At 41.6% G+C, this 13,923-nt stretch overlaps 2 protein-coding genes across 4 annotated transcripts in view; one reads left to right on the top strand and one right to left on the bottom strand.

The window, feature by feature from the left end:
* Nucleotides 1-3,435: 3,435 nt before the first annotated feature.
* Nucleotides 3,436-12,973, top strand: MTERF2 (mitochondrial transcription termination factor 2). Its single transcript, NM_001133082.1, is given in 3 exon segments — nt 3,436-3,545; nt 5,293-5,439; nt 11,759-12,973. A coding segment is annotated over 1 exon segment (1,158 nt). The 5' UTR covers nt 3,436-3,545; nt 5,293-5,439; nt 11,759-11,815.
* Nucleotides 7,424-13,923, bottom strand: part of TMEM263 (transmembrane protein 263) — a 27,460-nt gene continuing 20,960 nt past the window's right edge. For all 3 annotated transcript variants that reach the window (XR_008512119.2, XR_008512120.2, XR_010135676.1), the window contains one exon: nt 7,424-12,180. The gene's annotated coding sequence lies outside the window, so the exon portion shown is untranslated. The remainder of the gene's footprint in view (nt 12,181-13,923) is intronic.

The raw sequence follows: 13,923 nt of genomic DNA, 5'->3' as shown, positions 1-13,923 counted from the left end.
CAGTGAGCTATGATTGTGCCACTGTACTCCAGCCTGGGTGGACAGAGCAAGACCTCATCTGAGCTGGGTATGGTGGCTCATTGCCTGTAATCCCAGCACTTTGTGGGGTTGAGGCGGGAGGATCACTTAAAGCCAAGAGTTTGAGACCAGCCCTGGAGACTTAGCAAGACCCCATCTCTATTTTTAAAAAATCAATATAAAAATAAAAAGTAAAAAGTAAAGAAGACCAGGCATGGTGGTTCATGCCTATAATCCTAGTACTTTGGGAAACTGAAGCAGGAGAATCACTTGAGGCGTGAACCCGGGAGGCGGAGTTTGCGATGAGCTGAGATCGCACCACTGCACTCCAGCCTGGGTGACAGAGCGAGACTCCATCTCAAAAAAAAAAAAAAAAAAAAAAGATTAGCCTGAACAACATCTTGGGACCCCATCTCTACAAAAGGAAACAACAAAAATATTAGCCAGGTGTGGTGGTGTGCACCTATGTTCCCAGCTACTTGGGAGGCTGAGGTGGGAGGATGGCTTGATCTGAGGGGTTTGAGACTGCAGTGAACTATGATTGCACCACTGCACTCCAACCTGGATGACAGGGTGAGACCTTGTCTCGGGGATGTGGGGGTGGGTGGGAAATTTCATTACTGAGAAAAAGAATAAGAAAAAATCCTGTGCTTTATCGTTCTTTTTTCACCACTGTTAAGTAATATTTTAATTGTTTTTTATGGTAAGTGTACCTCACATCCTACTCTTTGGACCTGGTTGTACAGTGCAGAGTTGAGAAATTCATAGACCTGAGATTTACCATCACCGTACAAGAGGTCATAGATTTCAGTTTTCTTGTTGTTTTGAGACAAAATCTCACTCTGTCGCCCAGGCTGGAGTGCAGTAGCATGATCTCGGCTCACTGCGGCCTCTGCCTCCTGGGTTCAAGTGATTCTCCTGCCTCAGCCTCCCAAGTAGCTGGGACTACAGGCGCGTGTCATCACGCCCGGCTAATTTTTTGTATTTTTTAGTAGAGAGGGTTTCACCGTTAGCCAGAATGGTCGCGATTTCCTGACCTTGTGATCCGCTGGCCTTGGCCTCCCAAAGTGCTGGGATTACAGGCATGAGCCACCGCGCACGGCCAAAGATTCAGTTTTAATGTGAATAAATAAACATTTCAGTAAAAGAACACTATCTCAGCATAAGCACTGGTATGCTATTTATAAATGTAAGAGGATTTTTTTTTTATTAGGGAGTTTTTTGGAAAGCTTTTTCAGTTTGGTGTAAACAGTGGTCAAAATGAATCACTGAAAGGGAAAGAAAAGGCATCAATCATCATGCTCTACTTGAGCAGATACATGATGTTCGAATCAGTATTCTCCCCCTAACTAGAAATCCTACTTGTGGTTGAGGGATTTAAGACATTTTACTCATTCAAATACTTCTTCAATTCTTATTGCCAAAAACTGTACTGACAACTTGGGAAAATTATATTGAGAGAACCAGGGTTTTGAATGAACTGTACAAAGTCCTTATGTTTTTCATATTTGCTTAAAATAAATTAGTAAATTTGAGATATAAAAGACTATCAATATTTTTAATGCATCCCTTACATACTAGAAATTTCAGGATCTTCTCACAATTCAAATGTGTTTGTAATTTTCTTGTACATAATATGCATAATTGTAAGTTATTTTCCCCTTTTCTTCATTCAAGGCTTTTTTTCTGATTATATGGTCCTAGAAATGCACTGTTTAAATATTTGGGCTGGAAAAAACTTTGAGTAGCATTTATTTAATACAGTTGGCATAGCTGATTTGTCACTTTCAAGTTTTGTTTACAATGCACGGGGTCATATGTATTGTAATTCGTTACACAATTACTTGGAGCCCTAATACAAGCTTCCAGCACCCTGGTGCACATTTCTGCTCCCTCCTTCCTGACCAGTGATGGCAGCTTGCAGTTCCAAGTCCTGAGTTTACATTCCTTAACTTCCTTTTCTGTATCCTAATTTCCTTTTCCTAAGTGCAGATGACACACTTTGGTTAGTCTGGACCCCAAATCATTTTATTTCAGGAAAAAGTGTGCAATAAATCTATGCATAATAGAGTTTTTATATTCGGATAACTCAGGAGTTGCTGGACAAACACCTCCCAGCTGTACACATGAGTTGCTCAGATCGTTCTAGAATATCCTAGAGATCAGAGGTGGGTGATCTTGAGGAGCCAGGATTCTTGCTGCTACTCTGTGGAGTTAAATGCATGGGTGAGCTCCTCTCAATAAAGCCTGTTGAGCCTAAACTGCATAGTGAGACTAGACTGAAAGATTTGGTTAACATTTCCTGAGTTCCTACTGTGTGCCGAGCATTGTTTACAGAAAAAATCAGTAGCCTCAAGGAATTCACTCCACAGGGTGCGAGGGCAGTCTAAGTATGCCAGTGCCACCGATTATGGCAGAACTGTGCACAGTGTGCTACGAGCACCTGACAGCAGACACCTCCAGCTGGGAAAACCAGTTTTCGTGACTCCAACTCCACACAAACAGAGTTTGTGTGGCCCAGCTCAGGGCACCTTGTCCTCGATAACACTTAACTAGGTGTGATTAGTCACGTTATTAGTTGTTGATATCTCTGCCCTCTACTAGAATGTAAGCTCCATAAGGACAGGGAATGTGTTTTATTCCCCCTCTTATCTTCTCATTGCTGTCTCAATATGCTTGGCACTTAACAGGCCTGCCATAAATACTTGTTTTTTTTGGATGGATAAATGTGAAAATAGACATTCAGCCTGGCTTTAAGGAGAAATTAACGTGTTTAGTGTATGAGGTTGGGCATCACCAGTAATCATTAGAATGGAAACCACTTGGCAGTTTATCAGAAAAGGGGAGTATTTAGGTGAAGGTGGCAAGGAGGGGGAGAAAGGAGAATGGCTTTTAAAGACAGTCGCTAACTGCTGGGGTAGGGTGGGGGCGGGGAAGAGTTTAAACGTTTCAAAGAACTTTGGGGATTTTTTAAACATTTCTTTTGTAAGTTGGTTCTTTACCTAACTGAATTATTTTGGGAACAGTGATTTGGCTCTATCTTAAAGATATAGCGGTTTCTGTTACTTCTTTTTTTCTTACATTTTCTAAGCGTCAAAGCCACTGGAACTCCGCTTTCTAAAATGCTGCGAAGGAAAGGGTGTGAAAATGCTAGATGCCTCCGCCAGCACAGGCTCGGTTGCCTGGAAAGCCGATTCCCACTCCGACTCGCCCTCGTGGTGCGGGGAGGGACGCGTAGTTGTGTCCCGCGCTCTGACTGGCTGCGTTGGGACGCGGGGGCGTGTTTTTGGGGGGGCGGGGGGGGGGTGGTCATCTCCCGAGCCCTGATTGGCCATGGGCGAAGGGACTGGTGGCCTGGTTGGCGCTGCCGAGAACTGTCGGGAGCTTCTTGGGACCGAGGACCGAAACCCCAGCTCCAGGCCTCAGGGGGACTGCGGACTGTGTGGAGGCTGGCCGGAGAGAGAGAGGGAAGGACGGGGTCTGGCCCCCGGGACTCCCCGTGCCTTGCTTGGAGCTGACGCCGACGGGTGAGTCGCCCTCTTCCTCTGCTCCTGGGCGTGTTCCTCACCAGCGGCGCCGCAGCGGTCAGGGCCCGCAAAACCCCACGCCTTGCCAGACGCTCAGCTCAGCCTGCCGGGTTTCTCTGGAAAAGTGGAGGCCCCACAGTGAATGTGCGGCCTTTTGATCGGTCCTAGAGATCTTACGTGGACCCTCGTTTTTCCTTGCTTATAAACGTTGGTCAATTTCAAACTGGCAGCAGGGCATACGTGTTACGAAAGAAGAACTTTATTGAAACCAGTGGTGGTGTAGAGAAGACCATGCTAACCATAACTGTGTGTATTACAGAAGTGAATTTCACTCCCTAAAAATGCTTAAGAAACAAGCATCCTAGAACAGCCCACATTGTGATTTAACAAACATTTACCAAAAGCATTACTATATGTGGGGGCACAGGGCTAAGAGCAGGCAGGACTCTGGAGCCAAGCTGTGGGGTTTGAGTCCAAATTCTGCCGGTTTTTTTTTTTGTTTTTTTTTTTAGCTAAGCAACCTTGGGCAAGTTCCTTTACCTGCGTCTGTTTCCTCATTTTAAAATGAGTTGTTGTGATGATTTAATGATTTACTATATGTGAAGAGTTTTCTTCATATTCTAAGTGATTTGTGGTATTAACTCGTTTGATCTTTGCAGTCACCCAGGAGATAGTATCACCATTTTCCTGATGCCAAACTGAGGCTCAGAGAGGTGAAGTAACTTCCTCAAGTCACAACACAACTGTTGTCCAGGAATCAGGCAGTCTGGCTCTGGTAACCCAGTTTTACCCACTGCATTAATTTACCGCATCCACTTGTTCACTCAGTTTCACCTGACAAATACTAATTTTGTCTCTCTGTGGAACAAGTTCTTTGCTGGGTGCAGGGAATAAAGCAGAACACCGTTCAGTTCCTGCCTTCCCAACGCTTGTAAATCTAGTGCAAGTTATTCATGGCCGGGCTGCAGGGTGTCCATGAATCCTGCTAAAATCATTCGCTAAATGTTGTGAGTGTGGGTCTTTTCTTCTGGAAAGAGAGTCTGTGACTGTCAGGTTCTGAGTTGATCTGTGATCCAAACAGAGGTATGAAGAAGTGTTGTTTTAGCAGACCTGTGCCTAGTATGCCTGATACACAGCTTGAACTTCAAACAAACAGCAACAAAATTCCTACTGGTTGGAAGAATGAAGAACTCGTAAGAGCATAATAAGTGCTGCAGTAAGGTCCGGAGCAGGATGCTGTGGAAGAGCAAACAGAAGGCCACCTGCCCAGGAATGCCTCCTAGAGGCAGTGAAGGCAGCTGGGTGAAGGATAGGGAAGCAGTTCATTGGAACACTGTGGTGACCAGTCTCTATCCATGTAGAGTGTTGAGACAGAAACAACACATGAACAGCTGCAGCTGTTGTACCACTTGTGCACAAGTGTAAAAGTCCATGGTGCCATGAAATCCTATAATGGGGACAGGAGGCTTCATGGATTCATGAAGGTTAGAAAAGTTTCCTTGAGAAAGTGACACTTAGGCCTAAGAGTTGGAGCATTTTGGGCATGGAATCTGGCCCACAGTCTTCAAAGACCACATGGTAGAAACCAGTAGAGCACCAGGGACTGACAGGAAGCAAATGCAGCTGGTGCAGGAGAGGGAAATGGGAATTAGGGTGGTGGCAGAGCCCAAAGAGGCCTTGTAGGCCATGGTAAGGCATTTCTATGTTTTATTTTATTTTGTCTTTATCCTAAAATGCCATTGGCAAGTTTATTGCAGGGAGCTGACAAGATCACATTTTGAGAAGAAGTTGGAAAGAATCCCAAGTGGATGAACTCAATATCTGGATGAGGACAAGATCTGTGGGGAGAGACTGTAAAGTAAGAAGAAGAGAGGTCTAGAACCAAGCCTTGAAGGTGAGCTTGCACGGGAGACAGATAGAGGGTGGTGAGAAGTATAGAAAGGGAGAAGAACCAAAAAAGTTGAGTGTCCAGGAAGTCATATGAGAGAATATTTCAAGGAGAAAGTGGTCAACTCTGCTAAAAGCTGCAGAAGTCAAAAGAGATAAGGAAGGCTGGGTGTGGTGGCTCATGGCTTGTGTTAGTCCTTTTTCATGCTGTGATAAAGACATAGCCAAGACTGGGCAATTTACAAAAGCAAGAGGTTTAATGGACTTACAGTGCCACATGGTTGGGGAGACCTCACAATCATGGCAGAAGGTGAAAGGCACATCTCACATCGTGGCAGACAAGAAAAGAGTGAGAGCCAAGCGAAAGGGGTTTCCCCTTATAAAACCATCAGATCTCATGAGACTTATTCACTACCATGAGAACAGTATGGGGGAAACCACCCCTATGATTTAATTATCTCCCACTGGGTTCCTCCCACAACACAGGGGAATTATGGGAGCTACAATTCAAGATGAGATTTGGGTGGGGACACAGCCAAACCATATCATGCCTGTAATCTCAACACTTTGGGATGCCAAGGTGGGCAGATCGCTTGAGCTCAGGAGTTCAAGAGCAGCCTGGAAACGTGGTGAAACCCCTTCTCTACAAAAAAAGAGATAAGAATGAAAACTACTTATTGGCTGTAACCACATGGAAGTTATCTTTATTGCAAGCTATATAAGTAGAAGAGGAAATGGAGAGAAAGAAGGATCTGCAAGAATTAGCTGAGGGGAAGAGAGTGATAGGGTTTGGGCAGGGAAAAGAAGAGCAGTGGAGAGAGATAGGGTTTGGGCAAGGAGAGGAAGAGCAGTGGAGTGATGGCTGGAGCATCAGAGGAGGATATACCTGAAGGAGCGAACACTCGAGAAAGGGCTTGAGAGTTCTCAGGCCAGAGAGGCTGAGCTCAGCACAGGAGCAGGAATGACCCTGGATAATGAAAGCTGTGACTGGATAATGAAAGCTATGAAGGGGAGCTAGTGATAGGTTTATGTCTGCTGAGAGGAGCTGCTCTCCTTTCTTTGTACAGATAGGAGGCAAGGGCACTGGTTGTGAGTGAAGGTGGGTATGGAGGTAGGCGGGAGGCCAGAGGTCTGAGTTGAGAAGATTTGAGATAGTTGGTGGGAAGTGTGGAAGAGTGAGTCAACCAGAGCTTGTTTGAGGATGGTCTGGCAGGGGGAGCCAAGTATGCAGCAAAGACCAGAAATGAGCCTCTTGGCCCCTTTGGGGAACTGCAAAGTAGGGGGATGAGGATGGAGGCAAATTAGAGACAAAAGCTACATTTAACATATGATAAAGGAGGCATCATAAGTCATGGGGAAGGAAAGGATTGTTCAGAAAATGGTACTTGGAGAGAAGTAAACTATTGATAAAATCTATTTAGATTCTCAGCTCACACCCAGAAATTTCAAATGAACTTGAGGAGCTAAGTTTTAAAATTCAAACAAAAATATGGGAGGAAATAATGGATGAATTTTTACTGATCATCTGGTACTTAAAAGCAGTAAGGATCATCAAGGAAAACTTCCCTGACCTTCCTTTGACCACGTGAAATTAACTGCTTTGTTCTAACAGATACTGTAATATGAACTTTGATAACATTATGCTAAATGAAAGAAGCCAGACACAAAAGACAAATATTATACGACCCCACATATAAGAAGTACCTAGAATAGGCAAATTCATAGAGACAGAAAGTAAAATAGAGGTAACTGGCATCTGGAGGGAAGAGGGTGTGGAGAGTTATTGTTTAATGGGCACAGAGACAGTTGGTGTTTGGGATAGCGCTCATGGTGGTACGACATTGTGACTGTACTTTAAGCCACTGAATGGTACACTTGAAAGTGGTTTAAATGGTAAATTTTTTGTTATTTATATCTTACTACAATTAAAAAAGGGGCTACTTTGGTATGCTAAACTATACCATCAACAACTGAAAATGAGCTGAAGAAAATATTTTCAAAAATGAGATTATATTTCTTAATTCATAGAGTTTATACAAGTCAATTTTTAAAAAGCAGAACGATTGCAGTTTTACAAGTCAGGAATGGTTGATTCACAAAAGGAAATAAAGGTGAACAAAATAGTTTAATTATGAAAACATCACCCTTATAAATAATAAAAAGAAGTTAAATTAGTGTTGTATCATTTTTCACATATCAAAATAAAAACTGATGAGAGAATCACTCATACTGCCTGTGAGAATGTCAACTGAGATAGTTTTTCCTGACAGGAAATTTAGCAACTTTGCTTTCCCAGTGTTCACGTATCTCCTCTTCAGTTAGGAAATCTATTTCTAGGAATTCATCCTAAAGGAAAAGCATATGAGATGTGGACATTTATTCAGCATATAGCAAAAATTACAAATAGCCTAAATGCTCAATATAAGGAATGAATTACAAAATAACAGTATATCCATCCCATATACCAAGCACTCAGATGTTTACAGAGCATTTTTAATACCACAGTTAGATACTTACTGTGAATAAAATAGAAGCAGAAAGATAAATTAGATACATATATATGTATTATGTGTTCATTACATAGGAGTCACAACATTCACACTTTTCACTTTCATAGTCAGCTGTGTTTGCTCATCAGAGACTAAGCAAGGCAGATTAACTGGTAAAGACTCACCTGAACACGTCATAGTTCATAGCCAACTGCTTCATCTGTGTGGTGTCTGCATAAGAGATTTTCAAGAAAAATTCTGAGTCTTTGTAATTTTCACTTTGTAGGCTGAATTCAGAACCTAAGTACCATGTGTAGGGAAGGTAACACACAGGAGACCAGTAATACACTATCTTTCAGCAAGTCCAGCACAGCCAGGAGTTCCTCGGGTTTGGAACAGATCCTGTTCTCTGGCTAAGCACTAGATGCTGCAGTTGGCTTGGTTGGGGGTTACATTATACAGAATGACAGATCATTAAACATTAGAAGGACATCGACCATGGCAAGGCACATCCACTGACAGAGGCTCCTGCACAGTGAGGCTAAGGGAACAGCAGCTGTCTGCATTTCCTGCTTACTCCAGGCTGAACTGTGATGTGTTCAGGTCACACATCATCATGTATGCCAAAATATGAACAGTTATCTTCAGTGGTGGGGATTGTGAAAGACTTTTTCCATTTCTTTATACTTTCCAGAAGTTGGCAACTTTTCCACATTGAATGTGCATAGCTTTTATAAGCAGTTATTTTGGGAAACAGAAGCATTTAAAATCCATTTTTTAGGCCAGGCGTGGTGGCTTACACCTGTAATCCCAACATTTTGGGAGGCCGAGGCGGGTGGACTGCTTGAGCTCAGGAGTTCCAGACCAGCCTGGGCAACATGGCAAAACCCTGTCTCTACAAAAAGTACAAAAATTAGCCAGGTGTGGTGGCTCATGGCTGTAGTCCCAGCTACTCAGGAGGCTGAGGCTGGAGAATCACTTGAGCCCGGGAAGCAGAAGTTGCAGTGAGCCAAGATCACACCACTGTACTCCGTCCAGCCTGGGTGACAGAGTGAGACCCTGTCTCTTAAATAAATAAATGCATACATACATACATACATAAATTTTTTGGTTTTCAGTTCTCTTTGTAAATAATCTATTTCTGTCTAAAATACAATTTAAAGTCATACTACTACAAGACTTTTAGCTCCAGAAATTTTACTCTGTACCAGGCATTGTGCAAAGTATTTGACATGCATTTTAACCCTTACAGTTTTCCTGTAAGGCTTAGATTCTGTTCTTTCCATTTCACAGATTGCTGCTGGTAATACTCATTGACTAGTTAGTGTGAAGTGCTGTTCTAATCACTGCTGTCTTGTTTTATCTGAGGCTAACTTACCCAAGGGTGCCCTATAAGCTGGAGCCAGGATTGGGTGTGGGTGGTTGGCAGCAGCCCACCCTCCTCCCCCACATGTGGTACAGAGGTGCAGCCTGAGCTTGTGGGGTCTCACAACAGGGAGTGGGGAGTGGGATCCCAGCCCCGATCTGCCTGTGCTTCATCGTGCTGCGCCTCCTCCTTCCTGTTAAAGTTGATGGCCTTCTTAGAAAGTTTTTAAAATAATATTTTCATCTTGGCTAACAGTATTAGGAATTATCTGAAGAAAATTCTAGTTGAACCACTAAGAGTAAAACAAGCTATGCCTACAATTATTTTAGTCTCCATAGGCGCTCACAGTGAGCTAAACCAAAATGGGAAACCAAAATGGAAAGGGTGTTACATAACTTTCCTAACAGAATAATCATTTATTTGGATTAGTTAAGACAGGGCTGAAAGTGAAGAGTCCCCAGCATACATGGCAAGGGCGTTTAAATTAGAGTCAGGGATGGAAATGGCTGCTTTCTTCTTTTCTTTCAGACCTATAAAGAGTGACGGAAGGCTGCCAACAGGCTAAATTGACCCATACTACACACTTTTGTGGCAAGGCTGAGACACTTACAACACTCTCAGGTACTAAAACAAACCAGATGTATTTTCATTACCAGAGACAAAAGGAATAGTGGTGAAGGAGTTCATTATACCACTTTTGACATATTGACCATTTTGAATTAAAGGCTCCTGAAAAATAGCAGGTGTAAGATCTTTCTGTTTCTTAAAAGCAGATAAAATTCCCATGTGAAAGACAGCCTCCCTATACCAAAAGGAATAACATCCTTAACCTCAAGGATGAGAAATTGATACCAAAAGATTTCTGCACAGTCCTTGTTAAAATAACTTATCTTTTAGACCTCCCCATGTAATTCGGTTGCTTCTTCATAGCTTTCTATTTTTTGTCCAACTCAGTACATAAATGACTCTAACTGCTTCTTTGGGTCTTTGATTCCTTATGAAGGCTCCCATGCCATGTGAACTTGTATTAAATAAAGTTTATGGCCAGGGGTGGGGGCCCACGCCTACAATCCCAGCACTTTGGGAGGCCGAGATGGGCAGATCACGAGGTCAAGAGATCGAGACCATCCTGGCCAACATGGTGAAACCTCATCTCTACTAAAAATACAAAAATTAGCTGGGCATGGTGGCGCACACCTGTAGTCCCAGCTACTCGGGAGGCTGAGGCAGGAGAATCACTTGAACTCGGGAGGTGGAGGTTGCAGTGAGCCGAGATCGCGCCACTGCATTCCAGCCTGGCAACAGAGAGAGACTGTCTCAAAATAAATAAAGTTAAAAAAAATAAAGTTTATGTTTTTCTCCTGTTAATATATCTTATGTCTAATTCTCGGGTCCTGTCACGACCCGAAGAAGATGGAGGTGTTTTGCTGCCCCTACAGAGGCAAAGACTGTTAATGTGTCAGACACAGTATAGCCATCTCAAGATACCTACAGATGTCAAGTGGATAGCTGATTACACTGTTCTGAAAGTACAGTCACCATTCCACAGCTGACCTGATTTCCCATGGCACCACGGGAACAGTTATGTGGCATTTTTTCATTTTACCCAGCTAGGGATTACGGGTGCCTGCCACCACACCCAGCTAATTTTTGTATTTTTAGTAGAGATGGGGTTTCACCATGTTGGCCAAGCTGGTCTCGAACTCCTGGCCTCAGGTGATCCGCCCGCCTTAGCCTCCCAAAGTGCAGGAATTACAACTTATTCTAATTCTGGTTTTATAAAAGGGAGTTTTGTTCATATAATTCTAAAAAAAAAATCCATTTATTAACTCATTTAAAATAAAATAATTGGCCCACTTTGGGTGATAGTTATTCAGCAAAATATTTACTCTAATGTATAAAATTAGAGATGACCCTTCCCCTCTTCCCCCTTTAAGTATCTGCTTCAGCTAAACATCAACTTAATAATGTAAAACATTTCAAAAAACCATGTTTGTGTGTGTGTGCATAATACAGGCCTCCTAAAAGAAAAGATAAACAGTTGTGGAAAAGGGAATTTGTATGAAAATAACATTTGAGGTCTGTGAACCTTCGAACTCTTTAGTCTTGCTGCTCTTCTGTAAAATGGAAGTAACTCAACAGTGTATTTACGAAGTATAAGATGTCGAAGTTGTGGAGAAGTGTATTACAATTCAATTATTTAGGAGGTTTTTTTTTTTTTTTTTTAAGAGTTTCACTCTTGTTGCCCAGTCTGGAGTGCAATGGCACAATCTCAGCTCACTGCAACCTTGGGCTTCCGGGTTCAAGCAATCCTTATTTAGGAAGATTTTTCAAAATATTCCACATGAGTAGTTTTCTTGTCTAATTTAAATCCACTTTATTTCCAGACTTCAACAGCTCAAATTTGTAAGTGTATGTGTTCTGGAAAGTCAACACCCTTATACTAAAAACCTTTATTTTCTTTGTTACAGATAGAATGAGTCCATTTAAGTCCCAGGACGGTGGAAACTAGCTAGTGGATTGCAGCCATGTTGTGGAAGCTGCTGCTGAGATCCCAGTCCTGCAGGCTGTGTTCTTTCAGAAAGATGCGATCACCTCCAAAATACAGACCTTTCTTAGCATGCTTCACCTATACAACTGATAGACAGTCGAGCAAAGAAAATACAAGAACAGTGGAAAAGCTCTATAAATGTTCAGTTGACATCAGAAAAATTCGTAGATTAAAAGGATGGGTACTTTTAGAGGATGAAACCTATGTTGAAGAAATTGCGAATATTTTACAAGAACTAGGTGCCGATGAGACTGCTGTAGCCAATATTTTGGAACGCTGCCCGGAAGCAATTGTCTGTCGTCCAACCGCTGTTAACACCCAGAGAAAACTCTGGCAGTTGGTCTGCAAAAATGAGGAAGAGTTAATTAAGTTAATAGAGCAGTTTCCAGAATCTTTCTTTACTATTAAAGACCAAGAGAACCAGAAGCTGAATGTTCAGTTCTTTCAAGAGTTGGGACTAAAAAATGTGGTCATTAGCAGACTTCTGACAGCTGCATCTAATGTTTTTCATAATCCTGTTGAGAAGAATAAGCAAATGGTAAGAATTCTCCAAGAGAGTTATCTAAATGTAGGTGGCTCTGAGGCCAACATGAAAGTTTGGCTACTAAAATTGTTAAGCCAAAACCCATTTATTTTGTTAAATTCTCCCACAGCTATAAAGGAAACACTAGAATTTCTCCAGGAGCAAGGTTTCACAAGCTTTGAAATTCTCCAGCTTCTGTCCAAACTCAAAGGATTTCTTTTTCAACTTTGCCCAAGAAGTATACAGAATAGTATTTCATTCTCTAAAAATGCTTTTAAATGCACAGATCATGACCTGAAGCAATTAGTTTTGAAATGTCCTGCCCTTTTATATTATTCTGTTCCAGTTTTAGAAGAGAGAATGCAAGGATTATTGAGAGAAGGAATTTCCATAGCTCAGATAAGAGAGACGCCAATGGTTCTTGAATTAACACCACAGATAGTACAGTACAGGATAAGGAAACTGAATTCCTTAGGCTACAGAATAAAGGATGGACATCTAGCAAATCTAAATGGATCAAAAAAAGAGTTTGAAGCTAATTTTGGCAAAATTCAGGCCAAAAAAGTAAGGCCATTATTTAACCCTGTGGCACCATTAAATGTTGAAGAATGACATACTGACTGTTGTTGCTTCTTTCTAGCAGTGCAGGGTGAAACTAACTAGCAAAGACAAAAATTGAGGCAGTTTGTAGACACCAGTAATTTTAAGAACCTGCTTAGCTTCTGGGTTGTATTTAAGTTATCTCTAAATAGATAAATTCTGACTCATTTGCCATATTATAAAATATAAATCATATTTATTTTAATAAATAAAGTTGGTAACTTTTACCTTAAACCATTATTTCAAAAACTCATGTACTATTAAATGGCATATCAGTGTGATACTTTATAAGTGAATCACTTCTAAGAAATGGACAAGTGCTTCCTTAATTCAAGGTATGGATACATTTATATTCATACAGCACATTTCATCTTAGGAAGCAAATCCAGTCTTTCTCACTACTAGCCATGAAACATCACTCTACTGTGGTCTGAATTCTGTAGGTTAGTGTTACGTGAACTATTAGCAAACTTCTATACCTTTTTTTTTTTTTTGGAGAAAATTTCATCATGTGTTTGGAATAAATTACTGTCTTTGAGAATCAAGTATTACTCATCCAAAAAGAAGAGTTGGAGCCTACTTGTGTGGTCAGTTTGCTTAGAATTGACCATTATTATAACTCTTATAAAACATTATGTGGATTCATTACTTTCCTCATTTTACACATGAGGAAACTGAAGCTGAGAGAGGCCACTCAGCTGCCAAATGGCAGAGTCCAGGTTTATTAACTGGGCTCTAACTTCTGTTTAAACCTTGTGAACTGGAAGGATTACTTATGAATTGGCATAAGAGAAGTCACCCCTACCTGACAGGCCAAAAGGAATAAGTACTAACAACAAATTCGGGGACATTTATGAAAACCTCTCTATAAAGTGTTCTAATTCAAAATTATCTAATTTATATACATTTGAAATAAATGGAGCTTTTTGGAAAACTTTCTGAAGATCCAGGTCTGCCTGTAA

Source organism: Pongo abelii, chromosome 10 (genome assembly GCF_028885655.2).
Source record: "Pongo abelii isolate AG06213 chromosome 10, NHGRI_mPonAbe1-v2.0_pri, whole genome shotgun sequence".
Classification (NCBI taxonomy): Eukaryota; Metazoa; Chordata; class Mammalia; order Primates; family Hominidae; genus Pongo; species Pongo abelii.
The sequence above is the reverse complement of the archived record's forward strand: the minus strand, read 5'-3'. Positions and strand labels throughout refer to the sequence as shown.